This window comes from Orycteropus afer, unplaced genomic scaffold (genome assembly GCF_000298275.1).
Source record: "Orycteropus afer afer isolate SDZICR_OR568_19922 unplaced genomic scaffold, OryAfe1.0 scaffold00578, whole genome shotgun sequence".
Lineage (NCBI taxonomy): Eukaryota > Metazoa > Chordata > Mammalia > Tubulidentata > Orycteropodidae > Orycteropus > Orycteropus afer.
The window spans coordinates 1,300,261-1,322,263 of record NW_006922165.1 but is presented as its reverse complement, the minus strand read 5'-3'; the positions used below and the strand labels follow the sequence as shown (position 1 = coordinate 1,322,263).

Sequence of the window (22,003 nt, the reverse complement as noted above, 5' to 3'; positions counted from 1 at the left end):
TCTCATGCTAAAAACTAAGTGTGCATAACCCAGAAGCCTCTGGTGTGCTTCTTTCTGTTTCTCTTTCAATCTGAATGGTAGAAACACCCTCATTATTCTTGCTAGCTATTTCCTTTCTTAGGATCTCTGGTAGCATATAGTGCCTAAGGCACTTGACTGCTTACCAGAAGGCTGGCGGTTCAAACCCACCAGCCACTCCTCGGAAGGAAGGTTGGGCAATCCTACTTCCGTAGTGATACTGCATCGGAAACACAAGGAGGGGTTGCTGAGAGTCGGGGCCGACTTGATGGCACACAACAACAACAACAACTTTTCCTTTCTTATTTTCTCTTCTGGGGTCACAGTCAAATGGTGACTCAGAGCTCTAAGTGTTCTATTGGGAACATCGTTCTCCTTCCTTGGAGGATGCTGAAAAGATCCTCTCATTCTGGGCAACATTGCTGGCAGTGAGAGCCTGGGCTGAAGAGCTTTAGAGCAGCAAGAGCCCCAGCAAAGCTGAGGTTTCTGGGAACCTTTTCCCTCCTCCTCCTCATGCCAAAACCTACCTCTTAGTATAGGCCGAGATGAAGGAACATGAGACTCCCTCTCTTGTTCATCACTTTATGAACAAACTTCATGATTTGTAATCATTATATCCCCCCCGATTGGAAGTTAAAAGCAGGGGTTCTGCGATCAACCCTCCTTGGTTCAAATCTTCACTCCACCATGTTAGCTCTGTGATCTCGGGCAAGCTGTAACCTCTTTTGTCTTAGTTTCCTCATCTGAAAAATGGTGAGGTCAACATGGATAAACCATGTAAAAGGCAGAGCACAGGGGGTGACCCTTAGTAAGTTCTCAGTAAAGATTAGCCTGAAATAGTAGCAGCAGCTACAGCAGCAGAAGTAAGCAACAGAATTAAGAGGGTTCTGGGTATTCAAAGAAGGTCCATAAGAACTGACCTCAAGAAATAAAGGTCACTGCCACCAATGATGGAGGGCAGTGGGGCTCAGAGGTAGAATTCTTGCCTCCCAGGCAGGAAACCTGAGTTTGCTTCCTGGCCTGTGCTCCTCATGTGCAGCCACCACTTGTCTGTCAGCGAAGGCTGGCACGTTGCTATGATGCTGAACAGGTTTCAGCAGAACTTCCAGACTAAGACAGACTAGGAAGATCTAGCTTGGGGATCTGCTTCTGAAAAAATAAGCTAGTGAAAACCTATCAATAACAATAATCCGATCCCATTAGGTATGTGGTCACCAAGAGCTGGAGGTTGATTTAACAGCAGCTAGCCACTCCTCGGAAGGAAGGTTGGGCAATCCTACTTCCATAGTGATACTGCCTCGGAAACCCAAGGAGGGGTCGCTATGAGTCAGGGCCGACTCGACGGCACATAACAACAACAACAACAACAATGATAACAGCACTTGTGTATGCCACCCCCCAACTCCACTCTACCACCACGCCATTGAGTGTTCACTGGCCTGGGTCATCAGTGAAGAGTGCTGTTTGATTTCTGCATGCAGGATGACTTTAATAAGGACGTCATCTTGGTGCACAAGTCTTTTGCTGGTCCAGGATGATACACGATACATAAAGGCTTTAAAATATGTGTGAATACTGTTCACGATAGCAAAGAGATAGAAGCAACCATCAATGTGTGAACGGATAACCAAACTATGATACATATACACAATAAAATACTATGCAACACTAAAGAATAATGAAGACTCCTGGAAACACCTCACAACATGGATGAACTTGGAGGACATTATGCTGAGTGAAATACGTCAATCACAAAAGAACAAATATTGTATTAGTCCGTTATTGTAAAAGCTAAGGAAAGGTTTATCTATAGAAGGAAATTTCCTTTGTTGGTTACCTGGGATGGGAGGGGAGGGGATGGAAATTTGCTAGATAGGTAAGAGATAAGTAGAAATTTGGGTGAAGGGAAAGGTAATATACAAAAAGCAACAGACTACAAAGGTAAACACTTTTACATACACTTCATACTGCATTATCAGTAATGACAAACATTCATTTATGGGTGGATACATAGGTAGACAGGTTAAATGATCAGATATGGTTAAGCAAAAGGGAATATACCCATGACAGATGAGTTTGCCAGATGATATTTATACCCTTATATTTATATGTGCTATAAGAACATCAAGGAGCTCTGGTAGCATAGTGCCTAAGGCACTTGACTGCTAACCAGAAGGCTGGCAGTTCAAACCCACCAGCCACTCCTTGGAAGGTTGGGCATTCCTACTTCCGTAGTGATACTGCCTCGGAAACCCAAGGAGGGGTCGCTATGAGTCGGGGCTGACCCGATGGCAAATAACAACAACAACAACATAAGGACATCATCTATATAATAGAGTTAACAGGGGGTAAAGTTATTATAACTTCTTAACCACAGCCAAACACCTTGTGGGAGCGAGTCACTGTACCTGCAGGCTGGGAACCATGGTCACAGGGTACTCAAGCTCAATTGGCACAACATACCTCATAAAAACATTGTTCTACGTCCTACTTTGGTGAGTAGGATCTTAAAAGCTCACAATTGGCCATCTAAGGTGCAACAATTGTTCTCTCCTTGTCTGGAGCGAAGAAGAATGAAGAAAACCCAAGACACATGGAAATCATTAGTCCAAGGGACTAGTGGACCATGCACACCTCAGCCTACATGACCCTGAGACCAGAAGAACTAATGGTAGCTGACTACCACTGTCAGTCACTCAGAAAGGGATCAGAGTAGGAGATCATGGATAGAGTGGGAGAAAAATGTGGAACAGAACTCAAAATAATTTAAAAAAAAAGAAAGTCCAGGCTTACTGGTCTGATAGAGAATGGTGAAATCCCAGAGACTCTGGGCTTCTCATCACTCTTCAGGCCTGGAATTGAACTCAATCCCATGGCTTCCAGCCAAACAACAGACAGGCCTACAAGGTGAACATTTACATCAGTTAAGTACTCTCCTTTGTTGTTGTTTAGAACAATCAATCACAAGAGATCAGAAGGGCAACCATTGCACAGGGAGATAGCTCAGAGGGCAGGAATGCAAAGGAAAGAGACACAGAAGAAAAACAACCACAGGGAGGAAGAATGAAGAGAACTGTTGCATTATGAGGATTGTGATCAATGTCATGAAATAAAATGTGTATGAAATGTTGCATGGGAAAAAAAAAATATTTTATTGACTTATTTCAAAGACTTATATAGGACAAAGACACTTAACCTAGAGGGTAGAGGTCAGTAAATGGCAGATACTTTTTAAAATGTTTAAATTCTGCTTTTGATATGTGCATGTGAAAAACCCAGTAAGTTATGTTGCTGTTGTTAGGTGCCATGGAGTCAGTTCTGACTCAGAGTGACCCTACGTATAACAGAAGGACATACTGCCTGGTCCTGCACCATCCTCATAGTTGTTGCTATAGTAAGTTAGTATGGTATACTCTGCAGTTTGTACTTGACTCTGATAGTTTTGGATGGCACTTACCAAAGTCATTATCCATTATCAAGTGGATTCCCTGGTCTTGGGGGAACTGGAATATTATCTATAAAACCAAAATAATCAGACTATGACCAGATGAATGTTTTTATGTTTTAACCCAACACAAAGAATCCATCACCACACAATTATGAAGAAAGACAAATATATATATATATATATATATATAATTGGCTCTGCAATGGCAAATTTTGTCATTCTATAGAATCAAAGTCTAATTTACAGAGTTGAGTTAGAGTTATATTAGTCATGGCCCAACTTGTAGAGTGTAATTTAAAGCAGCAGAATGCTCCGTTGGCATAGCACTTTTCATTTTAGAAAGAACTTTTACAAGATACTTCCTCAGTGGGCCCCATATGAATAGTCAAAAAACCCAAACGCACTGCTATCAAGTCAATTTCAACTCATAGCAACCCCATAGGACAGTATAGCACTGCCCCATAGGGTTTCCAAGGCTGTAAATCTTTACAGAAGCAAAATGCCTTATCTTTCTCCCTCATCTTTCTCCTGTGGGCCAACTAGTGGGTTCAAACTGCTGACCTTTTGGTTAGCAGCTGAATGTGTTAACCACTATGCCACCAGAACTCCTTATATGAATGGTAGGCAACATTACAACAAGCTAGGAGGAAAACCATCAGTTTATTTTATAATGACCACAGCAAAGCCAGGTTAGGGAAAGGTTTTTCAAATAGTCATCATGACTAGTCCTTTCCTATCCTGTGATGAGTCACAGGATGGTCATTCAATACAATTTGAGAGTCAAACAGGATAAACTTGCTTATGTCTTTTAATAGGGAAAATTGTAAAGTTGCATCTTATTAAATAAATTAAAATATTGGCACAGTTTCTTTAGTCTCTGAAGGAACTTCTAGAGAATTTATAAATGTGATATGAATATTATTTTATTTTGAATCCAACAGTATTTCTGTCAGATAATTTCAATGGCAGACTCAGTTCTGTAAAGCATGTAGGACCTGACACTGAAATCTAAGCACTCACTCTAATTTCATATAATTCCTTCCCATTGATTGGGAATGATTTCATTAAAAACTGAGACACTGGGTGCATTCCGTCACATCAAAAAGTATTATGTGGCAGTTAATTGTTGTTGCTGTTACTGTTAGGGGCCGTTGAGTTGTCTCCAACTCATTGCAACCCCATGTACAACAGAAGGAAACAGTGCCTGGTCCTGTGCCAGCCTCACAATCCCTGCTATACTTGACTTCATCATTGCAGCCACTGTTTTAACCCATCTTGTTGAAGGCCTTCCCCTTTTTCGTTGACCCTCCACTTTATCAAGCATGATAACCTTCTCCAGGGAATGGTCTCTTCTGACAACATGACCTAGAAAGGTTGTACAAAGTCCAGCCATTCTTGCTTCCAAGGAGCATTATGGCCACACTTCTTCCAGGACAGATTTGTTTGTTCTTTTGGCAGTCCATGATACTTTCAGTATTCTTTGCCAACACCACAACTGAAAAGCATCAACTCTTCTTCAGTCTTTCTTATTCATTGTCCAGCTCTCACATGTATATGAGGTGATTGAAAATACCATGGCTTAGGTTAGGCACACCTTAGTCTTCAAAAAGATATCTTTGCTCTTCAGCACTTGAAAGAGGTCTTTTGCAGCAAATGTGTCCAGTACAATACATCATTTGATGTCTTGGCTGCTGCTTCCATTAGTGTTGATTGTGGAACCAAGTAATATGAAATCTTTGACAACTTCAATCTTTTCTCCATTTATCATGATGTTGCTTATTGGCCCAATTGTGAGGAGTTTTGTTTTCTTTATTTTGAGGTGTAATCCATACTGCAGATTGTCTTTAATCTTCATCAGTAAGTGCTTCAAGTCATCCTCACTTTAAGCAAGAAAGTTGTGTCGTATGCATATTGAAGGTTGTTAATGAGTCGTCCTCCAATTCTGATGCCACATTCTTCTTCATATAGTCCAGCTTCTCAGATTATTTGCTCAGCATACAGATTGAATAAGTATGGTGAAAGGATACAACCCTGACACGCTCCCTTCCTGATTTTAAACCATGCAATATCCCCTTGTTCTGTTTGAACAACAGCCTCCTGGTCTATGTACAGGTTCTTCATAAACACAATTAAGTGTTCTGGAATTCCCATTCTTCTCAATGTTATCCATAATTTGTTATGATCCACACAATCAAATGCTTTTGTATAGTCAATAAAACACAAGTAAACATCTTTCTGGTATTCTTTGCTTTCAAGAGAGATCCATCCGACATCAGCAATGATATCCCTCATTCCACGTCCTCTTTTAAATCCAGCTTGCATTTCTGGAAGTATGCTGTCAATATAATGCTGGAACCATTTTTGAATTATCTTCAGTAAGATTTTACTTGTGTGTGATATTCATGATATTGTTCAATGATTTCCACATTCTGTGAGATCACCTTTCTTTGGAATGGGTACAAATATGGATCTCTTCCAGTCAGTTGACCAGGTAGGTGTTTTCCAAATTTCTTGGCATAAATGAGTGAGTGCCTCCAGCATGACATCCATTTGTTGAAACATCTCAATGGGTATTCTGTCAATTCCTGGAGCCTTGTTTTTTGCCAGTTCCTTCAGTGCAGCTTCAACTTCTTCCTTCAGTACCTTTGGTTCTTGATCATATGCCACCTCCTGAAATGGATGATCATCAATCAGTTCTTTTTGGTACAGTGACTCTGTGTATTCCTGACATCTTCTCTTGATGTTTCCTGCATCATTCAATATTTTTCCCATAGAATCTCTCAATATTGCAACTTGAGGCTTGAATTTTTTCTTCCGTTCTTTCAGCTTGAGAAATGTCAAGTGTGTTCTTCCCTTTTGGTTATCTAACTCCAGGTCTTTGAACATTTCATTATAATTATTGACTTTGTAGGTAGGTAATTAAATTTCAGTAAATATGAAGTTAAATTTATTCAGAAATTTTTATTAAAATATCATGACAACTCTTTAAATAACAGGTGATTCCCTGGGATATCATACAATTTGGCTTGAGAAATCACCCTTGACATGACAAACTTCCTGACACTCTTTGCTTAAGTGTGTCTAACGTGTCTGGCCGAGGAAGAGTACACTGCCTGCATTTGTGAGAAGTTTATGTCTGGGCTCTGGTTCTATGTTCAATATGCTCCCAGCTTGAGTTTCACTTATGTTCAATCAATACTCTGTGTCATACTGAACTGGAAGGCCAAGGACAGTGGATCAAATTTATCACTGGATGCAGGTAGGATGAATTTAAAAATCATTGAAACCATCACATACTCGCATTGTCTTCATGGCAATCTCAATTTCGTGTGTGTTTCCATAGATAATTACAAAGAACCAGTGATGTCAGCATATATGACCCTGGAAGAGGAAGGAATGGATGAAGAGACTACTTCAAGCACATATGCTACAGTGACCACAGAAACATTCACTGCAGATACAAATTCGACTTTCAATGATAGCCCTGAGGAGGCAAATCAGTTAGAATTTATACTAATGGTGTTAATCCCATTGATTTTATTGACCCTCCTACTTTTATCAGTGGCATGCATTGCAAAATACTACAAAAGAAAAAGAACAAAACAAGGTAAATCTTTAGTGTGCTCTCATTTCCAGACAACTACTTCACGTGTTAATGAATAATCAATAAACATAATACCTTTTGTTTCTGCACAGAGTCTTCTAGCCAAGGATCTCAGAGTGCCTTACAGACATGTGAGTATTATCTAAAATCTGCTTGGAGTTGGGGATGGGGTAGAAGAAGGAATGGAAATGTTTTAAAGTTAAGCAACCAAGGACTACATAAATTGTTGTGTTGTTGTTATGTGCCGTCAAGTCGGACTGGACTTATAGCAACCCCTCCTTGGGTTTCTGAGGCGGTATCACTACAGAAGTTGATTGCCCAACCTTCCTTCGGAGGAGTGGCTGGTGGATTTGAAACGCCAGGCTCTTGGTTAGCAGTCAAGTACCTTAGCCAGTATGCTACCAGAGCTCCTTCTACATAAATTAGTAAATGATAAATTCTATTTTTCCAGTGTTTAATAACATCATATTCCTGTGGGTTTTTTTAGTATGCTTTCAGCCTAAATTGAAATTAAAAATATACTACTATCATCTGTGAGTTTCTGGGTGATGCAAATGGTTAAATATATGACCACTAGCTAAAAGGCTGGTAGTTTGAACTTACCCAGAGGCCTGGCAACCTGCTTCCAAAAACGTCACAGCCTTGAAAATCCTGAGGAGCAGTTCTACTGTGCACATAGGGTCATCATGAGTCAGACTTGACTTGATGACGGCTAATAACAACAAAAGCCATCTTTACACAACATCCACATGAGGGATCTGTATAATCTTGGCCAATAAGTCCATGTAACATTCCTAAACCAGGGAAGTAGTGGGGTGAGATCAGGGTTATGGATGGGAAGAATGTGGATCATCTCTCCAAGAAGAGAATTCCTCCATCTATATTTCTGTCACAGATATTGTTTTGTTCCTCCCCTCCAATCCCACCCACAATCACAATTTGATCTTGAAAAGGCCTCATTGAGGCACGGATCTTATTCTCATTAAGGACACGCTAACTTTTACAGTGAAACCACTAGCTGGCTAAAGTGGACTTAATTTTGAAGATTACTATCAATCTAAAGGAGCTCTGGTAGCATAGTGCCTAAGGCATTTGACTGCTAACCAGAAGGCTGGCGGTTCAAACCCACCAGCCGCTCCTCGGAAAGAAGGTTGGGCAATCTACTTCTGCAGTGATACCACCTCGGAAACCCAAGGAGGGGTCACTATGAGTCTGAATCGACTCAACAGCAGTGAATTTTTTTTTTTTAATCAATCTAAAGGAAAATCCCCTAGGTCAGAAACACGCTTGAAGAGTATTCAGTGTTGGTTATAAAACAAAAACCAAACTCACTGACATCCATTCAGTTCTGACTCATAATGATCCTATAGGGCAGAGTAGAACTGTCCCACCACATTTCCGAGGCTGTATATCTTTATGGACTGGTAGCATAGTGCCAAAGGCATTTGACTGCTAACCAGAAGTCTGGCTGTTCAAACCCACCAGGCACTCTCCGGAAGAAAGATTGGGTGATCTACTTCTGTAGTGATACCACCTTGGAAACCCAAGGAAGGGTTGCTATGAGTCGGATCCAACTCCACGGCAATGAGGTGGTTTTTTTTTTTTTTGGTATATCTTTGTGGAAGCACATTGCCTCATCTTTCTGCAGCGGAGTGGCTGGTGGGTTCAAATTGCCAAACTTTTGGTTAGCAGCTGAATACTTTAACCACTGTGTTACCAAAGCTCCAGTTTTGATTATAGGAGCATTAAATACTAGATTTCAGGGTTCTTCTAGATTCAAAGCAGACTTGGTACTTTTGACCTGTGTTGGTAAAATTACTCCAACTTTAAGTTTTTAAATTGAAGGCTTTAAAGTCATTAAAAAAATTACTCAAGGTATGAGGACTTTTCTAATAGATACATATTCATACACTACCTACAATACTCACTCCATATTCCTCATAGCCTCTAATGGGGCATGTCTGACTTTGTGCCTTCACCTGGGTACCTCCTTCCTGTCGTGGCACCAAAAGATAAGAGCTCAAAGGTAAGACCTGAGGAAGAAGCACTGAAGTGCATTTTCTTTTGTGGCAGAGGCTGATATAATAGTGTCCAAGAAAATAGTAAATTCACATACTTCCCCAGTGCTTGAAATTTTCAGTGACCTAATGAGAGTGGTCAGGGGTGCAGTCTTTTGTTAGCTAAAGAAACAACAAAGATAAACAAAGCTGCCTGCCCTCCAATTTTTTTAACCTCAGGGAAAGTAAGACTTTCTTGCCTAAAACCATAGCTCCACAGCTGGTCTTACCTGACTGGATATATATATGTGAGGGGTTGGAGACATGCAGTCAAGTGGTCATGCTCTTTGTTTCTAAGTCCAGAAATCATTTTTTTGTTAAACTTCACTGTGAAAGAAAATCTCAGGGTTCAAACACCGCTCACAAGCGAGAACTGGCCTCATCCTCACACACAGCGTGCATCCTACACTGTAGCCCTACTGGCAGTATTTGCTGCTCCTGGTGCATGTACTGCATTTTCATGATGCCTCCATGCCTTGTTGATGTTATTCCTGCTTTCGGAATTTTCTTCTTGTCTGCCTGGCAAACCTCCACCTCATCTTTAGTCCTCAGTTCCGAAGTTTTCATGAAGTCGTGAGTAATCTTTCCCTAGGCAAAATTAATTACCATCTCTTTTGAGCTCTCCTAGGAGCTCTGGTGGCATAGGGCATAAGGCATTTGACTGCTAACCAGAAGACTGGCGGTTCAAACCCACCAGCCACTCCTCAGAAGGAAGATTGAACAATCTACTTCTGCAGTAATACCACCTCGGAAACCCAAGGAGGGATTGCTAGGAGTTGGAACCAACTCGATGGCAGTGAGTTTGTTTGTTTTTGCTTTTAGGACTTTGATAATTTGTCCACACTTACTGTTCACAGTATTTACATTGTTTTAAGTAGGTTACTTGTCTGTCTTTCCTCTATTTTCTTTAAGGACCAAGCTCCTCTCTTCTTTGCCTTATTAACAACATGGTATTGAGAACAGAGATTCTAGAATTACACTGCCTGGATGGCTTTTGTACTTCCTAGTTCTATGACACCTCTGATTCTGTTTCGTCATCTATAAAATGGAAATAAATCAATACATACCTTTTAGAGTTGTTGTGAGGATTAAATAGACTAATGTATAGAAAGAAGCACTTTAAATAAAAAGTACCTGTTATATTGTAAGTGCTAGTTTATAATTATTATCTCTTTTACTTAACATAGTGCTTAGCCCAATACATATGTCAAAAAAAACAAACTCACTGCCATCGAGTTGATTGGACTCATAGTGACCCCTCCTTGGGTTTCTGAGGAGGTATCTCTATAGAAGTAGATTGCCCAGTCTTCCTTCTGAGGAGTGGCTGGTGGGTTTGAATCATCAGCCTCCTGGTTAGCAGTCAAATGCCTTAGGCACTACACCACCAGAGCTCCTATACATTTAGTAGCTGTTCGATAAATATTTGTTGAATAAACGAGTCACTGAAAAAAATGTTAGAACTTAAAAAATAAATAAATAACTCTTAAAGGTTAAAAATTTATCACCTACGCCGGGGAAATGCACCCACCTACGTAGGTACTGGCTGCTAACCAGAAGGCTGGCAGTTCAAACCCACCAGCCATTCCTCGGAAGGAAGGTTGAGCAATCCAGTTCCATAGTGATACTGCCTTGGAGACCCAAGGAGGGGTCGTTATGAGTTGGGTCTGACTTGATGATAAATAATAACAACAACAACAACCCTAGGGAGATGAACCCCTTAGATCAATCAGCCATGAGACATCACAGGGGCAGCATTCACATAGAGGGAAAGCAGGACAGATAGGAATGCATAAGAAGGGCACAGGGAGGGGGTAGTCACAGGGAGGGGAGGGTAAGAGAGTTATTTTATGGTTGGGGATGGTAATCTGGGCTGTAAAGTCAAATGTGCATGAACTATTTAATGTAAAACAAATCCGCTTTGTAAATTTGCACCCAAAGCACAATTCAAAAAAATGAAATTAAATTTGCACATCCTCTTTAATATAAATTGGCTCATTATTTTTAGTTTGAACATGTCTCACTTTAAGAAAACACAACACAGAAAATTTAGAATTTTAAAACAATTGCTTATCACAAAAATTTTTGATAACAGAGCTTTATTTGATTTTTTCATTTAACAGTCACTTCTTTAATAAAACTATAGATTGTTAATTGTTTAACATTTGTCTCTTCTGACAAATGAATGCTAACAAGTTTGCAACCACAGTTAAGTGAAGCTCACTCATTCATATTTAACATTATAAGGCAAATCAATAAATATACAGTATTGAAATTTGCAAAATTTGATTGAAATGCAATTTTTTTTCCTAGGACTAAAACCACCATACTGGGTCAAACCAGCATTTTGCTTGGAAAGTTCCCAAAGGAATGTTTTGTGGCAAGGTATAGAAACCTGCATGCGTGGGGTCCCTTAGCAAGTTAGGAGTAGACACATTTTTTTTCTTTCCTCCCACACATGAACAAGTTACTGTCAAGTTAATTCCAACTCATGGTGGCCCCATGTGATTTAGAGTAGAACTGTCTCTCTCTATAGAGTTTTCCATGACTAACTTTTCTGAAGTTAATCACCAAGTCTTTCTTTCGAGGTGCCTCTAGGAGGACTTGAACCACCAACCTTTTGGTTAGCAGCAGAGCACTTTAACTGATACTCTCTCCGCCAGAAAATAAATATAACAACTGAGGAGAACTTGGCCAACATTTTCGGAGAGAACACTTCATCTGATCGGAGTTTTGTAGTTCTTCATTGAGCTAGTCCTTTTCATGAGCTGGGAAAGGGAAACAGTGTATAGTAATTTGATGTTCTGCTATCATTCTTTCTGAACCTCCAGGCATTAAATTTGCAGTTGGTATTATTTAACATTTATTAGGTGTCTTGATGTGCTGGGTCTCTCTCAAAGAGCTGCAGGGAAAACAGCTGGCAGTAAACCATCACTTTAAACAATGCTATGGCTACCTGCTGCCTAGTTCTGCTCAGTAAATCTCCAGAAAGAGACAACCGCTCTCGCTCTTTGTTCAGCCTGGCAACAGGGCAAGGAAAGTAGTCTCCTGCTGGGCTCCTGAGTTCCCCAGCCCTGAGGACCCCATTATCAAGTGTACTGAGGAAGGGAGCTGGGAGGGGAGTGTTGTCAGGCTAAGTGGGTGTAATGTAGGAACTGAACAGGGGGGATAAAGTGGATTGGAGGATATGAAATGGAAGGCTGTAGAAGGGAAAATGGAATCAAGTTATGGAGTGGGAGAGGAGGATATGTGTAAGGGCTACATTTGCCTCTTGGTTGTTGGGAAGGGAGTAGGTAGATATTAATAGAGAGATATAGGCCAGGTGGAGTAGAGCTGGGAGGGCCTAATTGCTGAGGACAAGTAATTGGTCTCCCTTCTGGTTTAATGCTCTGCTCTTGTGCACTCTCCCAAATGTTCTGTGGTTGCCATGGTGGCTGGGCCAGGTGTAATGGCCTCAGAGTGGGGAAGGCTTTTTGCTCTGTTTTAATACTAATTACAGCAGCTTCACATTTGGCACATCTGGAGTACTTTTGTAATAGGTTTTTAAACTTTTCCATCATCTGCATGCAGTGTTAGCTTTTGCTCACTGGGAAGCCTGCAGGGAACCCAGATTATAAAGATAAAACCCTGCACTCACATAGGGCTGTGGAGCCACTTGCTCTCTGAGAAATTAGTGGGGAGCTATTAAGCAGAAAAAAGGGAGTGGTAGGAAAAGGGAGTGACAAAACAGGGGGCCCTTATAAGTCTCCTGTGGAGGAGGTTTAGTTGTGTGTAGAGTTTTATTTAAGGAAGTAGTCTTGTACATTTTAGATGAAAAATGTATATAAATAAAAGATTAAATGAAGATATTCCCCTCCTCTAATCTAAATTTCGGAAGAGTCAAGCATCTGCAGGAAGCTTTAGAGTCCTGTGGTTGGGCAGGAGAAAATAACCTAAAGCCTCTGGAAGGCAAGCAGCAGTGGTATGAGATTTACATCTGTGCCCAGCTTTCCTGGATTAGCAATGCCATTAAAGCTTGCCAACCCACAGGAAATTACAGCAAACAGAGCCAGGAGCTCTGTTCCAGGTGCTGGTTGTGTTCGCTCTCTGGGGACCTGAATTTCTGCAAGCCAGACAAAAGGAGGCTTCTGATTCCCAAGGATCCGGAACATCTAACTATTCATGGATCCACTACAAAGTGGTTTGCCTTTGGTTTCACTTCATAAAAGTGGCAATGGACCTAGGCCATTCCTTTCTCAACATCATTGCCTTATTTTTCTGGGTGCGTTGGCTCCCTTTCCAAATAAAGCAGAGCTTGAGGTGGGGGCATCAGGCTCTAATTCTTGCCACACATTCATTTGGACTCTGATCTACATTCAAACTGTTTTGCAAACTGTTAGCTGACTCTCACCTCAGACAACAGCAACACAACACAGGCCTGTTGGAAGTTTCACTATGATAATACCAAGTCCGGAAGACTGAACATGAATTTCACCCCAGTGCTGAACATACAGATTGAGACTTATACATGTATTCAATAAATATTTACTGAGTGCTTACCGCATGCCAGTACTGTGCTAGCTGGATGGGGTGGGGGCGGGCTTGCCACAATGAACAAGACAAACATAATCTTTGCTCTTTTGGAGTTTACGGTGTAGTAGGAGAGAATGATAAAAATAAAAAAATTGTTAATTAATCGATTGCAGATTGTGACAATGGCTACGAAGGAAGTAAACAAGGTGCTGAGCTGAGGATAATGAAAAAAGATAAAACCAGTTGCCATCTAGTCTAGTGTGACTCACTGTGACCCTGTGTTTGTGAGAGTAGACCTGTGCTCTTTATGGTTTTCAATGGCTGCTTTTTCAGAAGTGGACCTCCTGTCCTTTCTTCTCAGGCCCTTCTGGGTGATCTTGAACTTCCAACCTTTCTGTTAATAGCCAAACCTGTTACTCAGTAGGAGACATGGGCCCTCCTTAAGACAGAGGAGGTGAGGAAGGCCTCCCTGATACCTAACAATATGGTGGATCCACCTATGCAGAGAGCAGTGGTCAAAGGAGTGTTCCATGTTGGAGTCCATGCTGGGGTACCCCACATTCTACTCTGGGACAAATGGTCCAGAACTGGGCCATTTGGCTGAAAGGCAGCAAGGAGCAAGTCCTCTTCTTTAGCCTTTCCTTTCTCTCCCTTGTAGTTCCCCGGTAGTACAGTTACCATACTCGGCTGCTAACAGAAATGTTGCAGGGTTCAGCTCACCCAGGGATGCCTTGAAGAGAGAGAGGCCTGGTGACCTGAAAAATCAGCCACTGAAAGTCCTATGGAGCACAGTTTCACCCTGACACACATGGGGGTGCCATGCCTTGGAGTTGACTCAACAGCAACTGGTTGGCTTCTCTGCCTTACCACTGTGTTCCTCCTCTCCTTGGAAATAAGATAGAAATGGATTTCACACCCATTAAGACTTCATTTCTGTAGTCAATGACATGAGACAAAGTATGTGAACTGCTGTATGAAAAGTGAATTTGTTCTGTAAATCTTCACCCAAATCACAATTAAAAAAAAAAAAAAAAAAAAAGACTTCATTTCCATATGGCACTCTGTACTTGTTCAGCTTGGAGATTAATTATTGCTCCTTTAAAATTGTGATTTACTTAAGGTCCTTTGGTTCTTTTTATAAAGGAGATTTCAGGTGTGGTGGAAATAAATTAAAAAAAAAAAAGATTACAGAAAACAAAACTAATATGACTTCATATGTATTCTCTTTTAGATGAACTGGGAAATGAAAACGTGAAAGTGTAAGTCTCTCGCATTGCTTCCAATCCACCTCCGCCCTCATCGCCCTCATCGACAGGAATAGCTGGGGAGATACTTAGACAGCACTGCCCTTCTCACGGGTTTTTGTTTGTCTGACCCTCTTAGTTGGGATTTTCTGCTTCCTGGGCGCCAGGGGACGACCACTAGCGGCCTAAGGGACAATGTTTCATGTCCCCCAAACCTCAAGCCAAGGGGAATTTGGGCAGAGGAGCTGGGCTGGTCTGGTTTATTTCGTCTGTTCAGAAAACAGTCTTTTTCTGACTGCCACCCAGTCCAAATGCATAGTAATTCAATACTTTGACCCTGGGTGTATTTCAAGGACATAGATTCATTTATTCTGATTAAAAACTGCATCACCTGGGAAGACAGCTTGGATGGTAAGCGGGAGTGTAAGGAGATCCGGGAAGAAAGCATAAAGTTCACACAGAGAAAACCAGTGAGAACCACTGGCACTACCAGAGGAGTGAGGCGGGGGTGGGGGGTGGGGAGGTGTGAGTTGAGGGAGGAGGGGAGGAAGCGACAGAGGCGGGGAGACTGAGAGTCCACTCCAAAGAGTGTTCTGGGGCGATGCCTCCCGCTACTGTCCCCTCCCTTTATTTGTTTAGACATTTTTCTCACTTCCTCTCCACTGTGTTAATGCCTATGCTGCTGCTCAGAGCTGGTGGTTCTCCCCACGGCCACCTCCAACCCCATCAACTTTAACCAGAGACTTCTCTCTAGTCCGGTAACTGTGCTCTGAGCCCTGGCAAGGGAAGGCAGTAGGTTTCTAAAGCTGACAGTTCCATTTCTCCACAGAGATATGGTGTTGGAGGTGTGTTGTGTGTGATAACGGTAGCCTGTTGACAGTGACCTCTTGACCTTGGGCACTGATCAAAAAACACACCAAAAGGGAAGTGAAATTAAGCAAGACTAAAGGCAATCTACCTCCGTAGTGATACCGCCTCAGAAACCCAAGGAGGGGTCTCTATGAGTCAGATCGACTCCATGGCAGTGAGTTTGGTGGACTTGGTTAAAGGCTAATAAAGGTGGCAACCCCTCAGAGGAGCCAAAGGTGGGAGACTTTGTACCTTTAGAGGACAAGGCGAGTTCTCTGGTTTCCCTTTGCAGTCCACTGGCTGGGTTTGTGCACCTTCCGTTTTTGAATCAGTGATAGATTTAGGTTTTAGTTTTAACCACTGTTTCTATTAGAGTGCGATAGTCTTGAATATGACGACTCACTAAGTTACGTTGGAGTGTAAGACACTAAGTCCTCAAAGTCAACATTCTAGGCTCACCCCAAATGGAATTCTCTTTCTCTAGCCCTATTTTTGAGGAAGACACACCCTCTGTTATGGAAATAGAAATGGAAGAGCTTGACAAATGGATGAACAGCATGAATAGAAATGGTATGTGGTAACCTGATTTTTTTCCCCTTAATATTTTATTGTGGTTTAGGTGAAAGTTTACAGAGCAAATGAGCTTCCCATTCAGCCATTTATACACAGAATCGTCTGTGACATTTGTCGCAGTCCCCCCAGTGTGTCTGCATTCTCCCCACCTGACGTTTTTTTCTTTCTTAACTAGTAATAGAAGGCTCCAACAGTTTTATAAATATCTCAACCAAATCCTGGAGCGTGACAAAGCCTAAAGCATAACATTAGATCATAGGGGTATGCAGATAAGCTTGGATCTTGTTGTTGTTATGTGTCATCGAGTCAAACCCGACTCATAGTGACCCCTCCTTGGGTTTCCGAGGCAGTATCACACGGAAGTAGGATTGCCCAACCTTCCTTCCGAAGTAGGATTGCCCAACCTTCCTTCCGGATTGCCCAACCTTCCTTCCGAGGAGTGGCTGGTGGGTTTGAACCACCAGCCGTCTGGTTAGCAGGCAAGTGTCTTAGCCACTATGCTACCAGAGCTCCCTGAATCTTAACTGCCCTTAAATACCCGTTTTAATTACTGCATCAATTGTTTCCTCTTGTTTTTATTTCTGTTCAAGTTTTGAAATGTCTTTTTCAAGCAGAATGTATTTTTGCAAGCAAAGAAATGTCTGAGGCCAAATTATCTAGAAAATGTTAACCTTTGGCATTGTCTTACATATTTGTACAACTTAGAAAACTATAATTTTAATCTGTATGTGGATATAAAACTAGCAAATACAATTTACATAGATCTATGCCATCCAGTATGATAGATACTAGCCACACACAGCTATTTAAATGTGAATTAAATAAAATTAAAAATTCAGTACTTCAGTCACTGTAGCCACATTTGAGTGCTCAGTAGCTGCTTGTAGCTAGTGGCTACTGTACTGGAGAGCACAGATACAGAACATTTCCATCACTGCAGAGTAGTCTATTGTTTACAGCATTAATATAGGTGATAATACAAATGTCACAATATAAGTCAATTTCCCACTGCTATCTGGCAGTAATTATTGTCATTAAGCCAATATTTGGACTTAAAAAATGTTGACAGTTTATTCTTCTTTCTCTATTCTCTATAAAATAAGCAAATTATTTTTAATGTCCAGACTAAATAAAATCACAGTTAATATCATATAATTTATATTAACAATTACCTTTAAAAATACCTGGGGATCTGTCAGATTTAACAACCTCTAAAGGAGTTCTCAAGTCATTTGAATTTGAATTAAGGGCTTATCAAAGCTGGTGAAAATGGATTTTCCATAAGATTGCAACCACTTAAGTAACTTGTAAGGTTTCTAACAGTTTTATAATCCAATATTGAAGAATGGCTCTGTGAAGTATATCAGGATAAGAGTGGCGTCATTGAGATAATTTAAAAAGTTGTCTCATTTTTTTGTTTTTAGTTTATTAAAGCAATATACATATATAATAGAATTTGGAAAATAATAATAATGAAAAAAGGATGGAAGAAAAAAAAATTCCATCACTCAAAAACAACCTCTTTTAATATTTTGATATAATTTGTTTTATGCCTGAAATAATTATAATATGAAAATATGATCCTATTACACTCACTAAAACCAGAAAATAATTCTTGGGTGGTGCAAACAGTAAGACCTCAACTACTTGTTGAAAGTTTGGAGATTCGAAACCACCCAGAGGTACCTCAGAAGACAGGCCTGGCAATCTGCTTCAGAAAGGGTACAGCCTTGAATACTCTGTGGAGCAGTTCTACTGTGAACTCGACAGCAGTGCAAATGGACTGGATGGCATCTAACAACAATTTGACAACTAAAGCAATTATTTTGACATAGGCAATCAATTCAGTAGATTTTTTTTTTTACACCAAAAATAATGAGTAGAATAATCCAGGAGAACTCTGATTACTTGAAGAAGGTTCATTGTTCCCCTTCCCCACCTGCTTCTTTTCTATTGTGCTATGGGACTGAAATCATTCTGCAGACACATCAGAACCTCAAGTGAAGGCATGTAGGGATGGATTATCCAGTAAGCAAGGTAAGCACAGGCTCACTTGTCTTTACTCACTAATCTGTAATGAACAATTGCACATGTTTTTCAAAGATGAGGTGAAATTCATGTGAAGTTGTTCACTACAGATTAGTAAGCACATGTAATGCTTGCCTTGTTTACTGGATCCTCTGTCCCTGTCACATAGTGCCTAAGGCACTTGACAGCTAACCAGAAGGCTGGCGGTTCAAAATCACCAGCCACTCCTTGGAAGGAAGGTTGGGCAAGCGACTTCTGTAGTGATACTGCCTCGGAAACCCAAGGAGGGGTCGCTTTGAGTCAGGTCCAACTCTACAGCACATAACAACAACAACAACAACTGTCCCTGTCAGAGACCGTAAATTTGAAAAGAGGCTTTGATTCAGTAAGAAGGTGCTTTGGGGTTGAGAGAAGGACAGATGCCAGCTATACCCAGAAGCAGAATCTGCGAGGTAGTGAAAAAACTGTTCACTACATCTTAGTAAGTAAGCACAAGTAAAGCCATGCTTACTTTGCTTGTTGGGTAATCTGACACCGATTAATCATATTATTCCAATGTCTATTATGAAACATGCGTATTCTAGTTTTTCGAGCAGCAGTGGGGTCCTACTGAGACTGAATAATCAAGCAGTGATGAATTGCACCCTTTCCAACAGGGGCAGAGGCCCGTTAAAGTGTTGCATCTATGCTATTAGTGCTTTTTCCATTTCTACTGCTTGACCATCATTAATCTTTTAACCTCTAGAACTCTCTGGTGAGGCTATTTCTGCCTAGATAACCATACAGATCAGGGAAATGCTATGCTTTGCTATGTGGGTTTTGTGGATTAAAAGTAGAATTTCAGTGACTAACAATAGTTTGCTTTTATTCTCTCCTAGCTGATTATGAATGTTTACCTACTTTAAAGGAAGAAAAGGAATCAAACCACAACCCAAGGTACTCCTAATTTCTACCATAGATTATATGTGTTTAAGGGAAGTGGGATTTAAGACCATAGTGTAGCACCTTTGTGCACCTTTTCTGCGCCTGTAAGTTTTATGTGATAATTTACATGGATGTATATGTGTGTGGTATGGAGAAAAGGAAATGTGAGTTATAGAACATAGAAAGCTATAAATAAAATATCCTAGTGGCCTTTTATCTTTAGAAACAGTATTAATATTTTCTTGTGTTTCTAAAGAAACACTGTTGAGCTTACTTTTGTTTTAGTCATAACATTTCCTAATATTAAGAAACTATAGGTTTGTTTACCTTGGAGAAATAAATAGATGTTTGGTAAGGAAAACAGATGGAGGTGACAGTCTCAAAAGGGGTGACTGTAAACAAACGTGAGTAAAATGAACATTAAAAACACAAAAACACCTGGACTGGATTGTTCTACAAGAGGAATTGAGAATTAGGAAAAAGAAAAAGAAAAAAGCCACCATATTCCTTTCTACCACTAGGTGGCTCTGCTTGATTGAAAGTTTTAGCGCATTAGTCTTGGGAGTTGCTTAGCACTCCATTGTCTCGTGTAAATTACATTATAGTTTGTGAGGGGAAAAAATACCATCTCTGTGGTGTATTTGATCAGAGGATTGTTTAGCCAGGTAGGGGGAGGTGCTCGCAGGAAATAGAAATGATGACTCAGCAAGTGGGGGACTTGCTCCACCGAGTAAATCTGTGATTGTAAGGCCACTAAGTTGTTGGCCTGGATGACCCCGGGATGACCATAGAGTAGAGAAAACCCATGACTGAGATATCAAACTTTTGTTGGAATAAATAGAATAATCCTTCAAAAAAAGAAAAAAACAAAGACAAACCAGTTGCCTTTGAGTCAATTTGAACTCATGGCAACCACGTAGATGTCAGAGTAGAACTGTGCTCCAGAGGGTTTTCAATGGCTGAGATCTTTTGGAAGTACATCACCAGGTCTGTTTTTTGAGGTGCCTCTAGGTGGATTCGAATCACCAAACTTTCAGTGAGTAGCTGAGCTTTGAACCATTTGTAATACCAAGGGATGGCATAGAATACACCTTGAGAGCAGGATAAAACTACTATCCTACCTCCTCTCCTTCCATGTTAACCAGAGGTCCTGTGCCAATCACCTCTCCAGGTAGCAAATATTCCCAGAGTGAGTATACATGTAGATGGACAGTCTCTGGGGCGAGAGTATTGCAGTGGGGAAGACTGATTATCAGGCAGTGATTGGGGCAGTCAGATGTTTCTCTTCCAGACCCTATTTCTGCATCTTTCACCTAGATCTTACCTAAGAAATGTCTGTCTTATATCTCTCCCCATTTCCCACCACCCCAATCAGACTCTGATAAACCTCAGCTCCAATACAGAAATCTACACCTTATTGTGATTTTAAGTCAATATTACCTTTTAGGTATTTGCATGTTAAAATTCATGGCCCATTTCCATGAGATTCCAGATACTGACAAACAGGTGAAACAAAAGAAAATGCCAGGGCAAGCATTCCAAAGGACCGTTTCCTGCTTGCATTTTTTTTCTTACCTGAAAAATAGAACCACTGCATGTGTCCAGTATAGAGCCCAGTTCACTACCAAAACTTCATAAAAGTTTTAACTTCTGTATCTCTGATGGGTACCTTTAAATGATGTGAAATGTCCATGGTTTTTCCATAACTGCCTTTTGCTCTCTCAAATGATTGGCAACATGAAAGAAAAAGATTAAACTTACAGAATTGAGTGGTGGTGAAAACATCTCTAAACTAGATTTTTAGGATATTGAAGGTTGGTCATTGAAATAAGGTCTAACTTATTTCTGCCTATAAGACAAAAAGCTTTACCTTATTTTGAGTGTCACTTTATATTAAATTAGCAGCTCTGGTGGCATAGTGCCTAAGTCATTTGACTACTAACCAGCAGGCTGGCAGTTCAAACCCACCAGTCTCTCCTCAGAAGGAAGATGGGAGAATCTACTTCCATAGTGATTCCACCTTGGAAACAAACCCAAGAAGGGGTCACTATGAGTCAGATCCAACTCCACGGCAGTGAGTTTGATTTGGATTTTTGGTCAGATGTTTGGACAGAGGTGTAATTTCAGCACTATTTTCAGTGAATACGCCTCTGTATAAATGATCAGGTATTTTTCAGTCTCCTAGGAATGACCTTGAGACATTTGAGTCCTCTCCATTACCTGCATAAGTCCATTAATGTTGGTGACTTCAAAATAGTCCTCTTACCAGTCTTTTTTTTTTTTAAAGAATATTGGCACCTTATATCTTGGATCATCTTTTCTGTCATGATTTCATTTCTGTTACTTTCTCTTATTGTCCTAATTGCATTGATAATCAGTGGAATGTTTGCCTTGTTGTTGTTGTTGTTGTTGTTATGTGCCATCGAGTCGGCCCTGACTCATAGCGACCCCTCCTTGGGTTTTCGAGGCAGTATCACTACGGAAGTAGGATTGCCCAACCTTCCTTCCGAGGAGTGGCTGGTGGGTTTGAACCGCCAGCCGTCTGGTTAGCAGGCAAGTGACTTAGCCACTAGGATATCTAATTCAGCACAGAAATAAGATTTCAGGTTTTTTCCCTCTGAGAACTTGTGATGCAGGTGGGAAGCACATTGATCATTGGACTCAGAATAGTTTTGACCTGACTTGGATATTCCTTAGTTCCTTAGATGTCATTTAATATTTTTGTAAGTCATTTTAGCTCTCTGAGCTT

The 22,003-nt window shown here is 40.8% G+C and overlaps 1 protein-coding gene across 1 annotated transcript; it reads left to right on the top strand.

The window, feature by feature from the left end:
- The first annotated feature begins 6,730 nt into the window (after positions 1-6,730).
- Positions 6,731-19,276, top strand: TMEM154 (transmembrane protein 154). Its single transcript, XM_007956176.1, has 5 exons — positions 6,731-7,073; positions 7,163-7,201; positions 14,868-14,895; positions 16,214-16,299; positions 19,209-19,276. Exons 1-5 carry the CDS (start codon positions 6,731-6,733, stop codon positions 19,274-19,276), a joined length of 564 nt encoding a protein of 187 aa, XP_007954367.1.
- The last annotated feature ends 2,727 nt before the right edge of the window (positions 19,277-22,003 follow it).